This window comes from Lycorma delicatula, chromosome 3, assembly GCF_047948215.1.
Source record: "Lycorma delicatula isolate Av1 chromosome 3, ASM4794821v1, whole genome shotgun sequence".
In the NCBI taxonomy this organism is placed as follows: Eukaryota; Metazoa; Arthropoda; class Insecta; order Hemiptera; family Fulgoridae; genus Lycorma; species Lycorma delicatula.
The window spans coordinates 3,751,383-3,777,258 of record NC_134457.1 but is presented as its reverse complement, the minus strand read 5'-3'; the positions used below and the strand labels follow the sequence as shown (position 1 = coordinate 3,777,258).

Sequence of the window (25,876 nt, the reverse complement as noted above, 5' to 3'; positions counted from 1 at the left end):
TACAGGTAAATAAAATCTACTTAAGAATATCAAAGATATATCTAATAGTACTGCTGCACATCCTTCTGGTCTAGTAAAATTTTACTAGATAGAAAACAATGAACATTTATACACTTGTAAAAATTGTTAATTTTTTGGGTTTAGCAAACTACTTAAATTGTCAATCATTTTAATTACACCATTGTAATATTTATTTAAGTTATCCATATACATTAAGTTTTTCAACCTTAAGCTCAGAGTAAAAATTAAAAAATATTACCAAAGATTTTGTTGAATCCATTTTGACTTCTGGTTTCTGTGTTTTAACTGCCGTGTTAGTTTCTGTTTTTAGATTTTTGCCACCACGCTGTGTGGTGCGGCCAGTTGTGCTCATCTCTGCTAATACTATGTACAGTTCTATTTACACTGCAAAATAATAATTGTTTTTTTTTAGTAACAAAAATATAAATAAAACTAACATATTTGATAGTATGATGTTGAACTACTAAACTCTCACTTCTACTGTTATACTGTATATATACTGTATATAAGAATATACATATAAACTATATTAAAGAAACAAATTTTTACTAATCATATAAAATAACACAAGAATTATATAAATAAATGAATATAAATTATACATTAATCATATGTACTATAATAAGGTAAATTAGTAAGTTAACTGGTAATTGTAATAATCAATCTTCTAATGAATTTTTCCAATTATTGCTTTAAAATGTAATAATCTAAAGGAAAATTCTATCGTCCATCTTTCTGGTAAAATTTTAACATAAAATTCATAATTAAAGAGCTATTTGGAAATTTAATATAAATCTGATTCTGTTACAAAAAAGAAATGAAGTTTTGATTTTATTGTAATTACAACAAACCTGCCCATCAAAAGACAGCAAAGTTCATCATACAAAAGCACTTCCTATAATTTAATATTGGACTTCCGTAAAAGCATAACATTACAACAAACTTTTTGACCTATCTTCTACATGCATATATATTAGATGTTACACTACATCAGATTTCTTATAGCATTTTGTTGCTAAATAATATTTTTTACATTTGACAATTATCCACTTAATTTAATAAGAGAGAAAATAAGTGTTTCTGGCTGTCATGGATTACGATAAGACTTTTAACGGAGAAGAGAAATCTTGGTTTCCACCAATCTTAGCCTAGCTTACTGTAGATGTTTAAATAATAAAAATAATTATAAAGCTCAAGAATGAATAATAAAGTAAAATCATTCAATACCTGCATTTCAGAAGCACATTAAGTAAGCTTCAAAGGGTAAGAAGTACTTTTATAACTTGTCAGTAATATCAAGAACTTCTACTGAGTAAAAGGGTAACGCCGCTTCTTCACTGGGCTCTGGGAATTATGGCCAAAAAAGAATCAAGTGCCTAAAAGGCTTGTGAGTAAAGTCCAACTTCTACTTCTTCCAAAATCTAATCTAATTAGCTTCCAGATTTTTGCTTAAGGCCATGACAAATAAACTAATACTTAAAACCATCATAAAGGTATTTACCATAAATAACATAGAATAAAATTTTTATATAGAGCTGTAGAATTCTTATTGTACATCTAACGGAGAGTCAAAACGGGCTTTTTGGAAAGAGTAATGAAGGAACTTCATCTTAGTGTACTTCAAAATTCATTATGTAATCAAATCTTGTAATATTTACTGTTTATAAATTTTTGTTTTTTCAAATTTTGGGTCCAAAATAAATAATGGGCTTAGGGTAATAGACTTGTTTTTTTACCCTTTAACTCTTAGGTATTAGTAGTATTTTTTTTTTAAATTGGATTGTTACAGTATCCTTCATTACAAAAATGGCTGCTAAATCGTAAAATTTTGAAAATGTCTCATTTTTGGGGCCCAAAAACCACATACGAGACAAGGGACCAAAATCTGAAATGTTTACAGCAGTAAGTACGTTTTATGTACTTTAAAATCATATAAAATTTAAAACAGTGTTTTTTTTACTATAACTTGCTTTTGGAAGCAGAACAATGTAGTATTGTGCTCTTCAAGTACTCACTAATCACACAGTAGCTTTCGCTTTGTAATTTTCCTTCTTTTTTAAAATATATGAGAAATGAATGTTCTGTGGCATAAGTTTTTGACAGTGATATGACAGGACTTCATCCTGTATCATAAAAGGAAAATTATGATAGAAGTCTCCCATTACAATAGATTCACCCTCCAAGTTTTGCTTTTTAATAATTAAAAAGGAAATTAGCTTGTTTCTTTGCAACAAAATGATGCCTTTTTGGAATATTTTAATTTTCAGTAGTTAGTTCACAACAGTCAACAGAAACCCACTGTTTGAAGATAATTTCAGAATCAAAATCATCCCAGCTCTCTGGCAGTAATATGAGCACTTCATTAGTGCCTGGATATTTTTCACACTGTGAAAGCATGCATGTTTCGTTTTCTACATCAGTACAGTACATCGTTTTCTACAGCTAGTACATGTATGTTTACACATATGCCTGACCCACCAGCTACAATACAGAATTTAGGTCTTAAATCAGCAAATTTTGAAAAACGTATTTTTAATTAATGTTTTTCTCTGAAGGTTGTGTGCAATTCTTTTACATAAGAAAAGCCTTTTTTGAATATTAATTTTCTTCCCATCGGCTTGTCTTACAGACACAATCCTTCTTGCCTTATCTATCGGCTGTGCTCATGATTCTGGTAAAAATCCTGGACACATTTAATAACATTTACATCAATTACATGATTGTGTTTCTTTTTGCCGATTTTTGGCAAAATTCCATTTGTTTTAACTAATTGTTTGGCTTGATGTTATTGTTTTCACTTTATCCTTTACCTTAATGATTAATTGACATATCTCTACCTATATCAGCATAATTTTGTGGTACAAAACTGTTTTCTTCTGTAGAAATATTTAAATCCAAAGAATCATTAAATTTACTGGTAACTGACTAACACTATTTTTGTAACTTGTTTTTTAAAATTGGTGCCTTTGTGCTGCTCGATAATTGTTTAACCTTAATGGGGGAAATGCAAGTGCTATACAAGTTTTATTCAACAACTATAACGCATTGAGGCTCAACTGTATTTTGACATTCCAGTTCGCTTTTTGTATCATCTTGTGATTTATTGTTAGATTTATTGTTGTCAATTTGTGACATGCTTTTTCACTCCATAATCCGTTTTTATAAATTGCAAGGGTTCTTATAATAACAATACAGTTAGTATAAATTGCACTTAACTACCAGTTGTATCTCACTTTGACTTATCCCAGTTTCTCTACAGCTAAAATAAAAATTTCTCTAATTAATAATATTAAAAATAAAAGATATGGCATAAAAGAGAAGTTCACTGCTAATAAAATTACTTTATACATAAGTGTACATTACCTAACCACAGTATTAACATTAGCAACAATACAAACATATAACATTGAAATCAAAACAGTAATCATAACTGTAGCCTTCTACAGTGTTAACATTCAGGATTATGCAAACATCCATGTCCATGCATGTCTATTCACTTTCGTGTTTAAACATGAGTCTTTGTGTATAAGTCTATCTCAATATTGACATAAAAAAAATTGTATAGTAGGCCTACATTATTATCTGAAAAATAAGAAAAGCTATTATAACTATTATCTGAAAAATTGGCTTCACTATTCGTCAACGAGTAACAAACTAAGTTTTATATGGTTTTAAAGTACATAAAATGTACTTACTGCTGTAAATATTTCAGATTTTTGCCATCTGTCCCACATGTGGTTTTTGGGACCCAAAAATGAGATTTTTAAAATCTTACAATTTGGCAGCCATTTTTTTAATGGACACTATAATTTTTTTAAAAGTACTGCTAGTACCTAAGAAAACTTCAGAAAATTTTAAAAAATTTGGTTATGTAACAAAATGAATTTCAGTACACTAAGATGAAGTTCAATCTTTACTCTTTCCAAAAAACACTTTTTGAGTCTCTGTAGAATGTGAAACAAGAATGCTACAGCTCATGGAAAAAGTGACAAAATGGCTGTTTTTACCTGTTGGTAATTAGAAAATACTTTGATTCAAGAAAAAAAAAAATTTTAATATAAAAAAAAAATATTTTTTGGCCATTGGTGGATAGTTATCATATATCAAATATCATCAAAATCAAAAATAGTGCTGCAATAAAATTTTTGAAAATTAAAATGGAATATTCCATAAGAGACTTAGAATATTAACAAAATCTTATAATATGTAATATCTCAAAGTATAAAAATTAAATACCACAGGAATTCTTTGGCATTAATGACAGTCTACACCACCAAATTGGTACAGCAGAATAAATATTTTCAAAGCAATATATTTTACATATTGTGTACACAAAGTACCTGCATAAAAAAATTTCAAGAAAAAAAATTCTTCACTTTGTGAAATATTAATTCATTTATCAATTCTAAAAGTTATATTGAATGCTTCATTCAATATAGGGTTTATGATTCAAGTTAACTATAATCAACTTGTTTGAATTGTGGCTTCGTATAACTTCCTGTAACACCCTAGTGGCTGTGCTGGTGTCACAAAATGGTTTTTTTGTTGTCAGTCTTCATCCAGAACAGCTCTGAACTCCTCATGGGCCTGTCAGGCCCAGTCCTATTGTTCTGATTACCATTTTTTGCTACCATGAATTATTTTGTTTTATGTAAACTTGTTTTACTGCGCTTAGTTTTTTCAAATTTTTATTTTTGTCCACTTACTAATAACTTTACTTACTTGAAAGTGAGTTGGACAATTCCGATTCAGATCCTAATTTCAAGTTATTTAGTAATCACGATAACAGTGAGTTTAGTGAAGAAGAAAATGAAAGTGAAGAATCACAAACTTTAGGCACTACTGCCAATCCTCAGACTCCTTTACTACCAGACACCAATCTTGCCAACATTGCACATTTAAATTCAGGTATGCCACCCATCACACTACTTTTTAAGTAGGGCTAAGAAAACCACCCAAATGGAGGAAAACTTTATTCCCCAAAATACACGAACTTGAAGTCACAACTTCCTTACATCTTCCCAGCAGAGTTCAGAGCACAATAACTAAACACACCACAAGAGTCACGAGAATTATTTTTCAACAAACCTCTACATGAGTTAGTTGTTGAATCCACAAACATCTTCATAGGATCTGTTAAACAAAATCACAGGAATGACCCAGACATGGCGAGAACAACTACTAATGATGAAACTACTTTACACAGCTGGCATACTGTATGGTAGTAAATTGAACAGAGTTTTAGGACATGGAAGGAACTGAAAATTTTCAGAGGAGCTGTCTTTAAAAAGATTTAAATTTTTAACGTGTTGTCTAAGAGTTTGATAACATCAATAGAAATGAGAGAAAAGCTGTTGATAACCTTACTGCTTAGAGAAATCTTCTGATTTTTTTTTCTCAAATTGTATTAAATATTTTCCTCCTTCTGAGAATGTGATGCTTGATGAAATGTTGGTGCAAGTTTAGGATGTACCTACCAAAAAAACCTGTTAAGTATGGAATTAAAGTATACATCTAAGCCTGTACTAAGACTTACTATGTGAAACATTCAACCAGAGGAATCACTTCAGGTCAGTAATAAACCTGATTATGTAATTTGCAACTCACAGAACCTATAAAACTCTGGGAGAGATTTGACTATAGATCATCGGTTCAATTCGTGTAACATCGTTAAGAAACTGAAGAATAAAAAACTAACTGTTCTAGGGACTTTGAAAAAAAAATAACCCCAAATTCCTCCAGAGTTTACCACAAAATACAAAGTTTGATTTTCAAAGACTTAACTCTATTGTCTTATATACCTAAACGCATCGTGTTTTTCTTCTCTCATCACTGGCCAATGATGATGAAATTGACAGAGAACACGGCGATAACAAGAAACCTAGTATAATAACATACTACAACAAAACTGCAGGTGATGTAGCTATGTGTTTGGTGAATATAAAATCGCACAGGGAACCGTGTTAGGCTGCTCCGCCTTTTTATTTTGCAGTCATGAACACTGCCAATCAGATAACCATGGAGACACAGGATTTTCTCAAGAAATTAGGGAAATCTCTTATAAAGCCCTATATGTTGCAGCCCACAATACATGCTAATCTACCACATGAAACTATGCTTCTTGCAGCAAAACTTTCTGGGATACAAATGGAAAGAGCGGCTTCTCCGGAGCCTGGAAAAAGAGGAAGGTGCCACAGATTTAAAGAAAGAAAAACCAAATATTACAGTACAGTTTGTAAGGCATGGCTATATGTGGGCCAAATATAAGGCTAATAACCAGGAAATTTAAATTATTACTTGGATGCCCAAGAACACTGCTGCTATGCAGATTAAGAAACAAAAAAAATTTTAATAAAACAAATAGATTCAAATAAACCAATTTGAACCAGTTTGAACTTTTTCTGTAACATGGCATAATATGTGTATATATATATATATATACAATGAGAATACGAACCATTACACATCAGTCACCCAGTTCATTAAATCACGAGAAATCCCACTGGAACGGCAGAAGGGTAGGAAAAAATTTACAAGTAAGATTTTTGGGGCAGTAATATAATAAATATACCTATATTATTTTTATCATTATATTTTTTTTATGATTAGTAAAGTCATTTTTATATAAGTCAGTAACCAATAAAAAAGTTCTGGATAAATACACAAAATTTCATTTAAAAATACATTTCTAACTAAATAAAGTGGAGTTTGGAAAAGATCCCACAAAAATAACTAAAGCTTTTAGATCATACATGTAAAACACCACTATAAAATAAAACTAATGAAAAACACGATAAGTAAGGTAAGAATGTTCGAGTTCTGACTGAAAAAAAAAAAATGAAAAAAATAATGTAAACGATAAGTTCCTTCAATCTTATGTTTAAAGTAAAAACAGCACAAGTTAAAACTGATATTACTGTTAAAATAATAATACTAAAAACAGAAGTTACACTAAAAATGCAGGACTAAACTTTTATACTAACGTAACTAGGATGATTACAGTAATAAAACTATACATTTTTTGCTATGTTCCTCTACTGTGCTGTATTCACTTCCTCTCTCTGATTTCTTATGAACTCCTTAAACAAGCTCTTATCTTATTCTAATCCTTATCAATATTTCTGTAGATTAAATATACAGCAAATTATATTATTAAGTGAAACTTACAGAAATCAGGATTAGTAAAGCTGCATTATGTAATGAATAATTTCTTAATTCTGTAGCAGCAGTTTTTAACAAATATATTTATTTACTAATGACTTCCAATTTAAAAATGTCATCAAAACTATTAGAATAATTGTATAAATTTCACAACAAACTTTTGTAAAGTTTTAAATTACTAATAAAATGGATTAATAAATAATTATAAATGTTATCATTACTTGCTTAGTTACTAGCAGAGAAAAGATGTAAATATAATACAAACTTCTACTTTTTATATTTTTTGTTAAGTATTTTTAAAACCAATAAATTTTATTAAATATTTATTCTATAAAGAACTTTAAAATAATGTTTTAACAGTGCAAACAGTTTTTTTATGATTTATTTTCTTCAAACTAGCCAACAAAATTTTTTAAAGGGTCATATACAACTAAATATCATTTCACTGGTACCTACTTTGAAAATAAATATTGTCAGTATGGAACAAAAGCCTATCTTAACAGAACTACCAAACTAAACTTAAACAAAGAAACCATATTTTATGAAATACCAAAAAATTAGCACGCTGCAATTAAGTTTTTTATTAAAAAATTAAGTAAATTAAAAACTCAACTTATAAAAAAAAAGGATGGACTGGGATTGATTAGTTAGAGCTATCAGGATTACAAATTGATGTGTTCTGATAATTCATTCGCACATATATAACTGCTCTAAAAACTGCATCATTTTACTACTACAAGATAACTGAAATTAAATAAGACTAATCTCTGTTAAATATGTTTTTCTTCTGATTAAATAATTTGATGTTTTCATTTGAAACAAAAAACTAAATAAACACTGGTGTTCCACAAAGAAATATTTGAGGATTTCAATCGTTCATGTTACTATTTCACAGTCATATTTTTAAAATATTAAATCAGCAGCAAGGTATAATAACTTGATATCTAGGAATTGGGTACTCTTGAGGTACACACTTAAGTTTAAATCTACCCTCGTAACTAAAAAATGCTGTTATAAATTCACCACCCAATTATTCATAAATAATAATTACAAATGGTTAATTAAATAAAATAAATAACAATGAAATATTAAAAAATAAATATGTAATGTGCATGAACAATAATAATAATATTCAACTAGCACGGCATTAAAATAATTGTTTTCAATTACTTTTAATCATCTTTCAGCAAACCTTAATGATTTACTTTTATTAAAATTATTCAAAAAATCAAGGGAATAGTAAAAAAAAAAAAAATTAAATTAAATTAAATGAATATCAGCTCTCGTACAATGTGAATGAAAAGATGAGACCTGCTGACAGATTTGACACTAACTTACAGAATTCCAAACAATTTTTATAAGATCTAGATTTAACTAACGTATTAACTGAATAAAAATATATCTATAAAATAACTTAAGTTTTCTGTCAAGATTGACTTTTGATAGATATCACATTTTTACAAACTTTAAAACAAGATTCTTGAGGTGTTCAAAAGTCAACCAACCCAAATAAAACAAAATAACATAAAAAATGTTCAAAATTAAAAAACAGATGAATTTACTAGTTATTATATAATTATAAAAACAAATATTTAACTAAATTTATACAAACTTTTTTATATTTTCAAAAAACTCAAACGGTGGAGAAAGTGGTGTACATTTTATTTTGTACATAAACAGTACAACAGTTGACAACAGTTTTGTAAATGAAACAGTTGTCAAGCCAATATTAAAAAAAAAAATCAGCTGTCTTTCTTTAGTAAAATATTAACAGATACTTGTTAAAAATGTTATACCAGTAATATAACTATATCACTAGGATATCAACAGTAGATTCAAACACTACATTAAAATATAGTAAACAAAATTAAAAAAAACCCTAAATACAAAAAAAGAAAAAGAAATACCGTTATCATAATGGTCATCACAACTTATATGCTTTATATTTCTTTACAGTACATAATGCGATCGATAAGTATAATACAGAATACTTATATATATTATATAACATATCTGCCAACACTTAAACAAACATATAACACGATCAGCACAAACAAATTTCAAAATGAAATTCAATGATAGGATTTTTTTAAAATCACATGTTTATTAATATATAATACACCACATACTTCTCATGCTACATTATTAAAACATATGATCAATAATAGATATGTAGAGATGACATCTATGATATAAGTAAAAGAAAATCTAAATATAAACACAGATATGACAGAAATTAGTTTATATTACATAAAAGTCAAGTTTTATAAAGATTGACGGGTTAACAAAAACAAACAAAATGACAGGCAAGTATATATAATAACAAATAAAATACATAACCTTTCCATCACACATTTCTGAGTATCAGGTAAATCTCTTTAAATGATCTAATAAAAAAGTAGGCATTAACAGATTACTTTCAATAACACTCGATGAGACATCAGCAGAATTAAAATTGAATTTTACTATTTATATAATTAAGTGAACTAGGGGGAACTATTCTCTTCAAGGTACAGCTTCTTACAAGTACATTTTCTAAAAATCAAAACATAACATGAATGTTAATTTGTATAACGCAGTTTAATTTGCCTTTAGAATTATCTAATATTAAGCCAAATATCAAACAGGATCTAATGTGTCAGAATAATCCTAGCAGGAAGCAACTTTATATTAAATTAATATAATACAGTGAAAACATGTTAATTTCAAAATCTACTTTATTATCAGCAAACATTGTAAGAAAAATTGAGAACAGAAACTGGCAATAAAAAATAAAAATATACATAAATATTACAATACATAATTTTCTGTAGATAAATACAATTAAAATATTTAAATTTTATTTCATCTCGATCAATGCATAATCAAATTGACTGTACTGAAGCTGTAGTGAAACATCATTGTTATTAATTACAATGTGTAGGTAACACATAAAAGCTTTTTACACTATTCTTTATTAAACTTAATAAGGGCAATAACTTTTAACAGAAGAATGGTTTTCTAACAGAAGAATTAAAATGACAATGGCAATTACAACGTTAGAAATAACTTTCTTTCTAGAAGGATTAACAAACCTTTTTCAAAACAAAACAATTATGCAGGATATTTAATTTCTTTTTTACAAATATTAATTTTTACATCAAATAAATTCTGTAAATCCGGTTTAAATTCTAAATAATAGCAAGTAAAAAAAAAAATATGAACAAAACGTAAAATATAGTAAAATTTTATCAACAAATTGAATAAATTTGCCAAAGCTTAATAATAATAATAATCACACACACACACACACATATATATATATATATATATATATATATATATATACTTATTATCATATGAAGTTGAATTTAATATTATACTACATATGTAAATAATTGGTACTGATGAGAAATATCAATAAAACAGATTGATTACAGTTTCAAAACATAAACGATTGATCATCCAAAACATAACAAGACTGTATACCCCTGAGAACATCTTACAATTTATGAAAGTGGCAATTTGTTTACAATTTAAAAAAAAAATTGAACCGAGATAAAAGAAAAAACAAACAAGCCCATAAATTAAATTTTAATCCAGTCTAAGAGAAACAATTCAAAATATGTTATTGTATAACAATCACTGTCATAGGCCTATCTGTTATGAAGGGAAAACTTTAAACTTTTTTTTTAAATATTCAAACACTGATGTGTTATATGTCCAACAGTTAAGTCTTTTGACGCTAGTAATTAATCAGAAACTGGTAATAAGTTTAGAATTAGCATTGGCAGCACTCTGCTGCCTGAACAAGTGACAAATTAAAACCAGCTCTAGTTCAATCCCTACAGAATTACAGTAATATAAAAAATTAATGACAATTTGTAATTGAAAAACTATAGTACAATACGAAAAAATCAACCGTAAACAATAAGCAATAAAACTTCTTCTATTAGTAAAATTCTTAAAAGTAATTGTAAAATATATTCGCAATCAATCACTATTAGTTAAAAAGTCTGACATCAAAAAGAACTAAATAAATAAAAACACCAATCAGGGAAAAAATGAAGAAAACTCACTTGTTTTATAACAGGCATTCCAGAAACACTTTTGCCAACTTACATTCCAGAAATGATTGTACAAGCTTCACAAACAATTTGCAAAAGATGCATAAAACCAATACATTATTTGTAGTTGAAAGATAAGGTTAGATATTTAAAAGCAAAATTTTTTAAATATAGATGTGACTTTACAAAAGTGCAGATTAAGCAAAGACTTCTGAAAATTCTGATTAACAGAAGACAAGGGATATGACTGTGCTAATAAATCCTACTTGTGAGAGAGGTGTACAGAAATACTAATTGAAATATTAAAGAGCCGGAATATACAGGAATGATAAATGATTAATTGGAGAATTGAATCGTTATGAATGAAGATTGAGGGGATCGGCATAGGGGGAAGGAAAATAAATTATAAGGTTTGTTGGATTACTTGGTATTATAGAAGCAAAGGATATTGAACGGATGATTTAAAAATTAGAAGAAAATATGACACATTGTGGACTGAAAAAGAATTTTAAGAAAATGAGTAATAGCTACAGTAGATAGTAATGTTACTGAATGAGTAACACACTGCAAGCCACTAAAAAGACTGAAGAACACAAGTAAAATCACTCGGGTACTTCAGTAAATTATTAAAGAAAATTGTAAATGTGAAAACAAAATTACAGTTCGCAAGTAATATTCTAATCTTCCAATATATTCTTGCTTTTTAATACACAATAACATGTTAATTATTAATTTAAGTGAAATAAAGTTAGATAAAAAGTTTGTAACGCTTAAAACTAAACAATGAATAACAAAAATGTTACATTCTTGTGGTAAAGATAAAATTCTGTAAGGAACTAAAAAAAAAACCCTGCAACAGCTTAAAAAATAGAGAAATTGACTTGTAACTGAATTATATCAAAGGAAGTAGGAATTAATTGATATACAATAGTATGGAAAATAACAAGCAAAATTTCTTAACATCTAACCATTATAAAAATGATTTATCTGTACAATATGTAATGATAATATAGGTTGATATCAAAACATTATAAAACTAAAATCAACAATTTATATCAAAAGGTGTGTACAATATAATTGTCTACCACCATTCAACATTTTTAAAAGCTACATCAATGCAAATACTTTTAAGATAAAAAGTAATAAAATTTGATTTACTGTTTGTTAGAACTAAATACTGCAATCATAAATACACAAATTGGCCAAGTAAGAGCACTCTCCACTATCCTTTTTGAATTGGAACACTCGTTCCACAATTTCTCTGTTAAAAATTTTGTCTAGCATTCTTTATATCAAAATCGAAAGAACACAATCTTCTTTTTAATTTACTGTCAATTATTAATAGAGATTTAAATAAATTATAAAATCATCCGCCATTCTTTAAACGCTGAAGATATGAAAAAAATACCAAACCTGGCTGGCATTCAAACCTTTACTAGCAAGAATGCTATAAATGGTACATGTATATCCCAAAAGTGCAGGAATAAAGTAATAGCAAGTTATCCTCAACATTATTCAGTCCTATGGCTTTATTTGATAAGAGCTGATCTGGTTGTTCATAAAATTAGTTCTTTGAAATTACAGACAGTGTTATATTCACAATTCTGTTGGCAAGAAATCAAAAGCTAGAAGTCATAAAATATTTTCATAAATAATTAACTCCACTACAGTATTTTGATAATGACTTTTCAATTCATAATACAAAGTAATATAGAATCTTAGAATATCCACAAAAATATTGCAAGTTATCATTGATGGAAAATTTTCTTTCTACTAGTATGTGGTTTTTTAGCACTTTAGCACTGCCAAAGAAAAAATTTGACAATGCGTACACACTTTTACATTTGCATACACATCACTCATTTTTATTACTATAAAGGCAATCAGCTGATAATAGTCTTTCTTTTATACAGTTTTCAGAATACATGTACAAAACAGTCACAGAGTGAGGACTTGACTCGCTTCAGGCCTTCACAGATTGCAAACTTAAATTTAATAATCATAAAGACAATTGAACAATGTTATATCAATCCTTTAAATACCACTCTGTAAACCACAGAATCACAACAATTTACTATCGCTGGCAAGAAGCAAGTTATTTGTTTCACAACTCTGTAAAAAAAAAACCCCTACCCTGTTTTGAGTCGTCGCAACTTACTTACACTAAGATTATAAACTTTTAAAAAAGTTAATAATTTTAATTTTCATTGAATTTCATTTTTTTATTATCTGTAGACTTTATTACAAATGTACATTACACAATTATACTTATTATTATAATAGTGATCGCACTCCAATATATATATATTGATTGAGGCGGCTCAAATATATTCAGGCTTGATTCAAATATAATGCTTAATGACATAATTTATATTATGATTCAAATACGGACTGTAAATTTTCTTCTTGAAATCTACATCATTATATTTATAAGGCTTGAAAGATTCTTTTCCTACTTTAACAAAAAGTAGGAATACTTAACAATTCTTAAGCTCCTTCTTCCACACACACACACACACACACACACACACACACACACATATATATATATATATATATAAAATACTATTTTCTAACAATGGTTATTACAAACTTCTCCTGCAGTTTTTAATTCAAAAGGAGAGTTATGGTTGCAAATTGTGTAAGTAAAACAACCACCATAAAAAATATAAAATAATGGTGTTATGATGCAAAATAAAGTTAGTACTACTGCAATATTAAACAAAGATATTTTAAATCAATCAATTAAACTCTTTACTGGTAACCGGACAGTTTTATAAATATGAACTGGCATTTTTATTATAGTCTTTATAAGCGATTGGATATCTTATCATAGCGTATGCACTCATATCTTATCAGAAATTACTTTTCACTCTTATCTTATTTTACTATCTCCTTAACCCTTGTCTCTCATGATGTTCTTATAGCTAAATAAATACACTCGTAGAGAATAATACAAACTTTGTTTAAATGGTATTAAAATTAATTTTTATGACAACAGATATGTTTATAAATAATGCTGACTGTAGTGACAAATTTAGTTGTAGTACGATACAGTAACATGTCATTTAATTAAAAAAGAGAAATTTACCCATCTGATGTTATTGCAAAGCCACATCAAATTCTGATGCTCAATTCACCATAGCTACCTCTTTTTTCACAAGTGTCTAGCTTCACACTACTTGTTCCTTCACGACAAATTACTGCTATAATAATTTATTTGGTTTAATACATTAAATATTAAAAAAAAAATGTAAATTAATTAAAAGGAATTCATTAAAAATAGTCAAATATGTTAAGAATGAGCTAAATATACAATTTTAGCTCTAAGATCATGATTAAACAGATTTATAAACCTATATTATACAATATAAAGAATAAAGTTGTTTGCAATTAAAATAAAAAATTGTGTCCTTTTCTTTCATTTTTCAGCAAGTAATACAAGCACTTTATTAGGCACAATAAACTTTACCATTTAATTTATTCATAACATTTGCTTATTGCTTTTATTCAATAGCCTATAATTAGATTAACTAAATGTACAGCTCTTGAACATGATGCATGCACATAACTAGACAAACACTACAAGTAGGAACATTACAAATGCTGAAGTAACATTAAAATTGTCCTAGCCAAGAAAGCTGCTCCTGTATTAGGTGATGATCAGTAGGAATTAATGCATATTGTAACCCCTGAAACTGTGTAAAAAACTAAAAACTATTATTGTATGAACCTCAACCATATGTTATAGCAAACCTTTAAATATCATTTGGTAAATCACAAAAATTTACTACAACTGGCAAGAAGCATGTTGTTTTAAAACTCTGTAAAAAAAAAAAACCCCTACTGTTTTGAGTTGTTACAACTTACTTACTCTAAGATTATAATTTTATTTTTAAACTTTAATTTCATTTTTAAATTAAGGTTGATACAATCTTCCTCGTATAGAAGTGCAGTTTAAGTCAACCATTAGATCTTATAAAGATCAAAGTATAAGTTTTATGATGTGGTTTCTAATCAGGTAAGTCAATTTCAAGTAGAATGACATTTTCAGATCAAAATTTCTCTGTGTAATTTCTGTGAGAATAAAATAACAAGCTTTATAGAATTAACCGGTGATAGAGTAAACATCCAAACTGTGTTACATACCAAGTGTGTAAATATGAAACCGGAATTTGACTATAGATAGCCCTAGCTGTCGATGTAGTTACCGTCAAATTGCATTATTGGCGCCACTTTCTTTCTTTGACAGCTGACAAAGATTTTCAACTCGCAATATAAGTTTCATAGAACAGCATAGTTTAAATTAGCGTTGAACATGTTGAGTTTTATATCTACAAACTATGATTTGCATACAGTATTTATTTTCTGTTACCATCTAAAGAAAACTGCTGCAGAATCACACCAAATATTTGTCAAAGCTTAGGGTGAGCATGCTCTTGGTAAATCAAAGTGCTTTCAGTAGTTTAAAAAATTCAAAAGTGGTGATTCTGACGTAAGAAACGAAGAACGTGGAAGACCACTGAAAAAGTTTGAAGACAATGAATAGCACTGTTGGATGAGGATGACACTCACGTAACAATTCATGAATCAATTAAATGTAACACGAGAAGCAGTCTCCATATATTTGAAAGCCTTAGGAAAGATCCGAAAGATGGGAAAATGGGTTCCACATGAACTGAATGAAAGACAGCAAGAAAACTGAAAAAACACTTGCAAAATGCTGCTCATCAGGTAAAAAAGAAAGTCATTTCTCCATTGAATTGTGACAGGTGATGAAAAATGGATATTTAGAGAATCCTAAGCGTAAAAAACCATGGGTAACTCCAGGTAAACCATCGACATAGATTTCAAGGCCAAATTGCTATGGAAAGCTGAAAATGCTCTGTTTGGTGGGATCAGAAGGGTGTGATCTATTATGAGCTGCTAAAACCTGGCGAAACCGTTAATACTGAACCCTACCGAAAACAAATGATCTATTTGAATCAAACATTGCATGAAAAACGACCAGAATATAAAAAAAGGCAACACAGTGATTTTGCTTAATGATAATGCACAATCACACACAGCAAAACCGGTCAAGAAAACAATTGAGGCATTCAGTTGAGAAATACTTTCACAGGTGGCTTACTCACCAGACTTGGCTCCATCCGACTACTATTTATTTGCAACGATGGGACCCACACTTGCTGAGCAGCACTTCACTTTTTATGAAAATGTAAGAAAATGGCTTTATGACTGTTTTGCCTCAAAAGAGCAACAGTTTTTTTGGTGTGGCATTCATAAATTGTTAAGAGAGATGGGGAAAAATGTATAACTAGCAATGGACAATATTTTGAAAAAAATATTTTATCATTTTCATACAATCATTTTCATACAATAAACGTGTATTTTATATACAAAAATTGTGGTTTCATATTTACACACCTGGTATATGAATTAGATGAAGAAAGAAACAGTATTCAGTGTTTTATGTTCAAACAGTAATAAACACGAAAAAAAGTCACAGTGCGGTGACACGAGTACATTTATACTATGTTTGAATACCAAAATTTGAGTAAAAAACCTATTTACACGATTGTTGCTTACTGCGCATGCTTAAGACACCCAAAACACATTTGCAGGTATGTACAGAACCAAATAGCTGGGAGATGATGGCTGAATTGTTGAAAATGATTAATCAAAACTTTGAAGAAAATGTAATCAAGGGTGAGTTACTGAATGTAGCCACCATTTATTAACTGTGTTTGGTGGGTACAATTGGGGCATAAAATTAGTTTTTGTACCACCTGCAACATGTGGCCACAAAACACCTACTATCTTTTTCCTTGTTTAGCCTCTGGGAATCAGTCAGCATTACTTAAGAGGATGATATGTATGAGTGTAAGTGTAGTCCTGTTCAGTATCAGGTCGACCATATCTGAGATGTGCAGTCAATTGAAACCAACCACCAAAGAACACTGGTATCCATGAACTAGTATTCAAATCTGTATAAAAGCAACTGCCTTTACTAAGATTTGAATGTTTACTAAGATGCATTCACCTAGACCAACCCGGTGGGTAAAAACTACCTATAAAAATATACATGCCCTGGAACTATTATAATTTCAGACAGCTGAAAAACATACAATTTCCATTTCAGACAGCTGAAAAACATACAATTTCCTTCAGTTTGAAGAATACAAACGCCTACTATCAATTATAGCTACAATTTTGTAGATTTTGATATACTGGCACACACACTCAGCACTTTGAAAGATTATAGAAAGAAGCAAGAGGTTATACATAAAGGTAAGATAACATCAAGCACTACCTTATAGGGCACCAGCTGAATTTTTAATCAATAGGAAATATAGTAACTAAAAAGAAAGTCTATGATCAGTCACTGACTGAATAACAGTGATAATGCAGATTCTAATGATGAACCAGATAACTTTTAATGCATTTCTTACACATTATTTTCTTTCCAATACTTCATTTACAAATTTTATGATTGTACCATAATAATGGATGATGGCGCACACTTTGATAGTAGGAAGGAAGATTGAGGTTGATATAGCAATAGTAGAAAATTGTCATTCTTTACAAAAATATTGTATACACTATGAAAAATACTTTTTTCAAGCTCATGCTATATGACTTTTGCATCTAATTTTAGTGTGATTTTTCTTTCTACAAAAAAAATGTAAGATTTCTCAGAAATGTCTATTAATAATTTAACAGAAAATGTCTATTAAATTATACTTTATAATTATTTTTATCTATTTTTATTTATTTTTTTGATAAATTTATCTGATTAATTGAACCCCAACTTCCAAAATCAGCTACTAAGCTGATTTGTGACAGTATGTTAACCACTCAACCAGCCTGGTGGGAGTGTAATATTTGTTTACCGATTTGAAATTAAATTTCAATTTAAATTGATTTGAATTTAAAAAACAAACCCCAGTTTTCACAGAATAACAAAAACGTTTAACTTTAAAAACTTTAATTATTTCACACACGCGCGCACACACCAAGCAATTAAATTTTCTTTAAATGTATATTATTCTAGACGAAAGTAAATACTGCTACTTTCTCTTCTACATATCAACTACTTACACATACACTTACAAAAATATGTACTGTAAAATCAAAATAAACAAGATACCAAGCAATTAAATTTTCTTTAAATGTATATTATTCTAGACGAAAGTAAATACTGCTACTTTCTCTTCTACATATCAACTACTTACACATACACTTACAAAAATATGTACTGTAAAATCAAAATAAACAAGATAACAATTACAAAATTATTGCACATAATACAATTCCTAATTTATTAAATATCTGTACAATATTTTTTTTTTTTCATTCTAACTGATATATGTAATTTCTGTAAAAAAATTCATAAGAAAATTTACAAAATTTCAATGTGTTAAAATGAAAATTTAAAACCAATTTTAACTTAACCTATTAAAACAAAAAACCAGTATGACTAACCAATATCTTTGATAAGAAAGTACAATAGTCTGTAGTATTAAAAAAAGTCCCAATCACCATATTTATCCCTATGAATATTTAATTAAAATGTAATTATATGAATAATTTAATAATCACATTTTTACTTTTTAAATACAATTCGTGTTACTTTAGCTTATTACAATATATATAAATCATTGACTTAACCCTTTAACTGCCAGGCGTATATTGTGAGTTCTGAGTGAAAAATGCCAGGATATTTTCCACTGGTGCGACCTAAAAATGCCAGCCTATTTTTGAGTGATTTCTGTCATTTTATATTTCTTTTCATAACTTTGCTATATTTTGAGATATCGTAATGATTTTTGTTTTTATTTTGTTAAAGGTGAATTGCTATTATGACCTTTAACTAATAAACACTTCTTACAATTTAAAAAATAATAAAAAAATAAAAAGTTTCTCACCAAATTTTTTTGGCTAAATTTTTTTTAATTTAAAATGTCGCACACACAAAAAAAAATGTTATACCCAATTACACTTTATTACTTAGACAATTTAATTATGAACAAATTGGCCAAATTTAAAATTTGTATTGTAGAGTAAAAATACTGTGGCAATGGTGAAAGTTAAAAATCTATTTTTTAACATATTCTATATGTTATATAGAACATAATCGATAGTATATCAAAAGTTTATAAATCACACAATCAAGTTTATTTATGATACATTATGATAATGATATTTATGATACCAGAACCATAATGATCCTGTAACTTTGAAGCATTATTGCTTATAACCAAACTTAAACTATGCTCGCAAACCTAGACTAATTAACAGTATTTTTTTGATTATTTAAATAATTGGAATAATTACAGAATTTATTATTTAAATGCTCAAACATTACTGTGTTAATTGGTCAAGGTTAGAAGCAAGCGTAGGTTAAGTTTGGTTAAAATAAATAAATGTAAATGGTAATATAAAATTGTTATATCTAACAATAACCCAAATGTTTGCAATTTATTGGTTGATAGGCTAATAAACATTTATAAAATTTATTACACAATCAACACATGAGATATAATAAGCATTTGTCTCCAAAATAATATACAATATTTGCAAGGCCTAAAGACCAAATGTTTTAACAACTGTGCCTAGGATAGCAAAAGGTGCGAATTCCTCTTTTGCATTTCGAACACTGAAATGTAGATTTTCCTCATGCCTCCAATTTGGTACTTTGTGCACTGCATCCACAACAGATTTTTTGTTTATTAGCTCCCAATTTTTCAAAAAATGTATTACTGCTCATATCACCTCCTCTGATGCTAGTATTGTCAGGCTGAGATCCAGGAAAAACATCAGGTAAATTTGGAAGTCTTTTACTACTCAACCATTCCTTAAAAATTACCTCTATAACAATAAAAATCACGAGGTCTAGCTGGGAGAGTGGTTTGTCTGTATTTAATTTGTACAAGATATATGCATTAATTATCATTCTACCAAATATATTTAATGGGCACTGTTATAACATTTGATCTGTTACATCGACGCCTTCCATAGTCTTGTAGTTTCTTATTTTTGGTTTTTTAGTAATTTTTATGTAGGTTCCAATTTTCTTTGCCCTACAACCACTGCTGGCCTTATCATTGATAGACAGCAATAAAACATTTTTGTTTTTTCTCTCCGAAACCCAGCATTAGCAATTCATCAGATCTTATGTATTTTGTTTTCTCAACTTTGGTTGTGCCTTTTCTTTTTTACATAGGGTTTCAGTGAATAGTGTTTCATTTTTATATAAACAATTTGCCAAAGGGATTGAAAATAAAAAATTAACAACATGGAACTCCTTCTTCAGTAAGTATTTTGAGTAATTTGGTTACAACTAAAAAGGCAAAATCTTTAGCAGTGCCTTACACCCCATTGATGATGTTTTTGATATACTGTAACACTCTTGAGTGATTTTTTTTGTGGCGATCATGCTTTTATCAATCGAAATATTCTTATCAGGAATGAAGTGGTGTTTAGAGCCTGTTGAAATTGTCAACAATGAACTGAAACCTTGCAAACGGGTCATAATTAGGATCCTGTGCTTTGTATATATTTTATTTACCATATGAAAAAAGTTGCTTGAAATCTGTCTCTTGTGAACATCCTGCAGAACCACAGTGTTACTGGTTTGAGATTGTTGACTAGTAAAGGATATTTGTTTATGACCATATTTATTAAAGCTGCAATGAATGAACATGTCAGCTCTGGTCACATTTGTCCATTTTTTCAGGTGGCTGTGTTCTTTGAAATAATGGGCATCACTTGCAAGAAAGTACTTTGGTATTTATTAGTATATTTTACAAAGCTGTATGATAATAATAATGAGACACTGAAAAAAAGGTTGAAGTAAAAGTACTTTGGTATTTATTAGTATATTTTACAAAGCTGTCTGATAATAATAATGAGACACTGAAAAAAAGGTTGAAGTAAGAGACAAGCTGTGAGTTTTTAGTAGGACAATGTTTTATACCTTGTAATTCTTAAATGAAAAACTGTGAACACTGCCAGGTCAGTTTCTTCAGTGACTTCAAGCAAAGTCAATATATCAGACTCATTACTACTATTATTACTAACATCATAAAGGACCTACCTCTACAAGGAGTGGATTTAGTATTTATGTTATCACTTTCATGTGAAAAATCCCAATTAGGTAAAAGATTTGTCCTACTGATTGAAGTAGGACAAATAAGGATTAAAGAAGGACATCAGCGATATAAGATGTGTTGGCCACTATCATTAAGCAAACAATCACTAAGATAGGTAAAAGATTTGTCCTACTGATTGAAGTAGGACAAATAAGGATTAAAGTAGGACATCAGCGATATCAGATGTGTTGGCCACTATCATTAAGCAAACAATCACTAAGATCTTCTTTGTCCATAGTAAGCCTCATGATTCATTATTTTACAATAAAATATTATCTCTTACTAATAACTAAAAATCAAACTAAACTAAGAGTTATTCACAATGTAAACAAATCCAACTGTACACAATAACACTACATAAACAATTTCTGGTTGCTGTTCCAACTTAAAATAGCTGGCATCTGCAGCGCAGTAGTCATGACCTCTTTAATAAAAATGTTGTACAATAAAAAGAATGTTCTGAAACATCTATGTAATTTTTTTTTAAATCTACCTTACAAATTGTTGAATTTATCATACGTACAAAATGAGTGAAAAATAAAAATGCAATAAATTTTTAAGTCTACATACTACTAAAAGAATATTTTTATTTTTCAGTAGAAGCACTAACATCAATATTAGAACATTGGCACTTAAAGGGTTAAATTTCACTATTATACCACTCCAAGGTCTATTTTAAATTTAAATTATTTTAAATAAAAAACAATGAAACAATTTAAAACTATTTATTTCACACCCTTCTGTACAAAAACTTAATGTGTACGTTGCAATCTGTTAGTGAACAATAAGAACCCCCCCCCCCCCCAATGAGATTAGGTGTAATCTTGTACAGACTAATGAGGGGAACCATTCCTGAGACATTAATTGAATCCCAATCCCACAAAGTACATCAGTATATCAGTATCAGAGAGAACTACTAGATCAGACTGGCACCCAAACAAAGTAGGAATTGCCAAATGGCAAGGGTTTATTATTAGGTTTATTAATAAAAACCTGACTTTCCTATAGCCATCTATGAAAATATCAAATTTATAAAAATGTCAAAATGTAACCTTAAACTTTTGTATTTCATTAATACATTGGTGCTAGCCTTAAAATAATTTCAATGTTGATATCACATCATCTATACAAGCAGTCTATGACACAAACTTTTAAAAGACCAATACAAAAATATGAATGAAGACTGCCACTTATTTTAAAATAACCACTACATAAACACATGGAAAATAATGATCTTCACAAATACCCAAAATATGCTCATAAGAACCTACACTGACAATTTAAAAAAAAAATTTTAACTACTTTATAAACTTAAAAAAAAACATCACTGTGAAAAAGTAGATAATTCATAACCTAAAAATAAATACACTATTCCCATAATACCTGTAGTATTTATTTATTAAGCTAGTAAGATTTATTATTAAATAATCCAAAAGCTTTAAAAAAAAAACTTCTTGAAAGAGTAAAATTATTCAATATTCAAATAAGTGTTTAATTTATTAATGCGTTTGTTTTATGAGTTTAATTTTATAATATTAACCAGATGAAATACGTATGAAAAAAAAATCAAAGCATAAATAATTATAATAATCTCACATAATTAGTAAATGAATGCTGATGAAATGCAAAAGTGCTAGATCAACATTTCCTACATGACAGTATAATATAAAATCGTTTTACAATTACCTACATCCTAGACAATATAATTAAACAAATAAACAACTTTTACTCATTATTTATGGGATAAATCAAATTCATGTAATCACTGAAAAAATTCAAAATCATGCTACTGATTACTTTTGGTTTAATCTTTAAGATTAAATAAGCTGAAAACAAGAAAATTACCTGAATATAACTTCTTAAATAAGCACAGGCAAGGATCATAAAAAACCAAAGTTCCTCTAAATTTGATAACCATATACTTATTTCTCAATAAATAGTTTACCTATATATAACTACACTTGCAAAACATTAAAGCATTTATATACAAGATTACTCTTGCTTCCTGTTTGTAAACACCTTAATGTTCATTTTAGGTAATAGACTAATTAATTTAACTGAATCTAGAGAACTATTAAATGAAGCAATAATATGCAAAATTCATAATTTTCTTAAATACATATCACGATTATAGTTCGTAGATAAAAATACACATCAGTATATCACTACTTTAAAATACAGTTTATATTTTATTTAACTAACCAGAAAATGTTATTATGGTTTTTTCAGTTCACTGCGTAGAAATTAGATAAAATCAGTAGATGAATTTAAAATACGCATAACGCTTAAACTTCTGAATAAATGATTACTCATAATAAAATGAGTAATCACTGGTAAGAATATAAATTCAACTTAGCCTACAACAGACAACTTGTTAACCATAATGTTATTATACGCGTTTGAAGTGATGAATTAAAATAATATCGACTAAATTACTAATGAAGTTTAAAATAACATAATACTCGCCGATTTACTGATGTCACGGTTCTACTGAGAATGAATTTCAACATTTTTATTCACAAATTAGAAAAACGCTAAAATCGAGTTTATTTATACTAAATATATTGCCAAACTTTGTAATGCTAATTACTTAATAAAAACTCCCAACTGGTAAAAAGATGAGAATGGATTATTTATTTTACAACATACAAACCGTATTTATGATAACTACGATTAAAACGCATTAACCACACTAATAGGCCGTGAATCGCACAAACATAAATAACTTTATAATTACCAAATATTTCGAAGAAACTAGAGTAAAATTATATCTGTAGCATTTATATAATCAGGTATACGACGACACAAGGAAAAACTATTAGGTTAGAGCAAATTCGATGAATTAACTTCACATTAGGCTTTCGTAGACAATGGATAGACTTGCCACATTCGACCCCGCACTTGAGAACTAATGACTTGACACAAGCTTATTTTCCGCAAATGTTTTTAACATATTTACAACATAAGCCCGACGAAGGAAGGAGACCCAAAAGATAAATTTATTATAAAAACCGGGATATAAACAGCCATGTGGGAAGGACGCCATTTATAATACTTTGTTACAGCCTCTGCCACCAGACGACAAGGCTAACATTTTATGCACCCTAAAGAATTTATCGAAACTCCGAAACCAAACCCACAAAAAAAACGATTTAAATTTAAACTTATAGTTATACATATAAATAAACAAATAAAGTCTAATTTTATTTCAAATTTAAAGAGATAACCTTGATTTTATTCCAAAATAATATGTGTAAACTCATACCTGAGGAAAGCGCTCAAATAGTAGTACAGTCACGTGATCAAAACTTCTGTTTCTCTGCTAGTTTGATAATACTGAATGTCTTCTCCGAACAGTTTTCGTTGGCAATTTCTCCATAATATTATTACTGTTGGCAATTGCATTTTTTTTTTTTTTTTTTATTATTATTAAAAAACTTAGGAACGATTACGATAGAAATTTATTATTTTATAATTTAGGAATCAGCTTATAAATTTATTTGAAGAAAGCCGTTGAAAATATCTGTAAACTTAGATTTATATAGACACAATTAATATTTTTAATTAGCAGATGTTCAAAAACTTAATACGAATGGACTTTAGCAAAATGCCCACTCATTTCTGCTACGGTACCCGATCTTTTTTTATTATGTTATAGATTTAGTCTGGTTGGAGTTTTAGCAAATTCCTTAGTATTTTTTTCCGTGTAAATAGTTCTGATTTATTAAATTTTTTTCAGAACTTCGAGTAACTCTCTAAATAAATAATAAACCGAATTTGTATCAATCACGCATTGGTAACGTTTGTTCCCCGCGACCGCTGTTAGGTATTTCTGCAAAAGATGAGAGATGAAATGGCAATTTTGTAGGGTGTGAAAATGCCATTTCGAACCCGGGACCGCCGGATGAAAGGCCGAGATGGTACCAGTCGCGCCACGGAGGCCGGCCGGTCGGCACGCTTAAGACCTGTGTCCGCGGGGTTGTAGATGTAGTGTTCGTGGTCATAATTATAACAACCACTGGTGAAGGTAGGAAAGCTCTCTGTGCCCCCATAAAATAAACATATGCTGATAATAGACTGTGTTCACAGTGAAATTAAACCACCTCCCAAATATGTTTTATCACTGGTCTTCGTCCGTACTTGAAAGAGCATATCCTCGCTGGTAACAGTTCTATGTAATAACATATGTATTAGTCTATGTAATAAGAATTACTCCATCTTTAATTCCATTTTTAAGAAGTATGCCTTGTAATTTATAAGGAAAGATTTGACAAAAACTTTTAATTAGTAATGGAAGTTTGTAAGAAAAGAATCAAGTAGATAGAAATAAAGAACGAGAGAAGTTAGTCAAGGAAAATCTAAGTGAAGAAAAACATACTAAACATTTAGTATTTTCTTTGTTTTAAACTGTGTAAAACAACTCTTTCTTAGATTGCAAAATGGAAAAAGTTGTGTTTTTATATTTGTAGTGAAATAACTGAAAAGGATTATCAT

General features: G+C 28.7%; 1 protein-coding gene across 3 annotated transcripts in view; it reads right to left on the bottom strand.

Moving 5' to 3' along the window:
- LOC142321353 (uncharacterized) overlaps positions 1-24,745 on the bottom strand; it is a 132,761-nt gene extending 108,016 nt beyond the window's left edge. Inside the window, exons 1-2 of one of the 3 annotated variants that reach the window (XM_075359369.1) lie at positions 24,648-24,745; positions 260-405 (exon numbers count right to left, since the gene is read on the bottom strand). In XM_075359369.1, coding sequence (XP_075215484.1) covers positions 260-373 — 114 coding nt within the window. In that variant the 5' untranslated portion in view covers positions 374-405; positions 24,648-24,745. Of the gene's footprint in view, positions 1-259; positions 406-23,584; positions 23,606-24,119; positions 24,370-24,647 lie in introns of those variants that run through there. The other 2 variants (XM_075359370.1, XM_075359371.1) reach the window with 2 other exon arrangements.
- Positions 24,746-25,876: the final 1,131 nt, after the last annotated feature.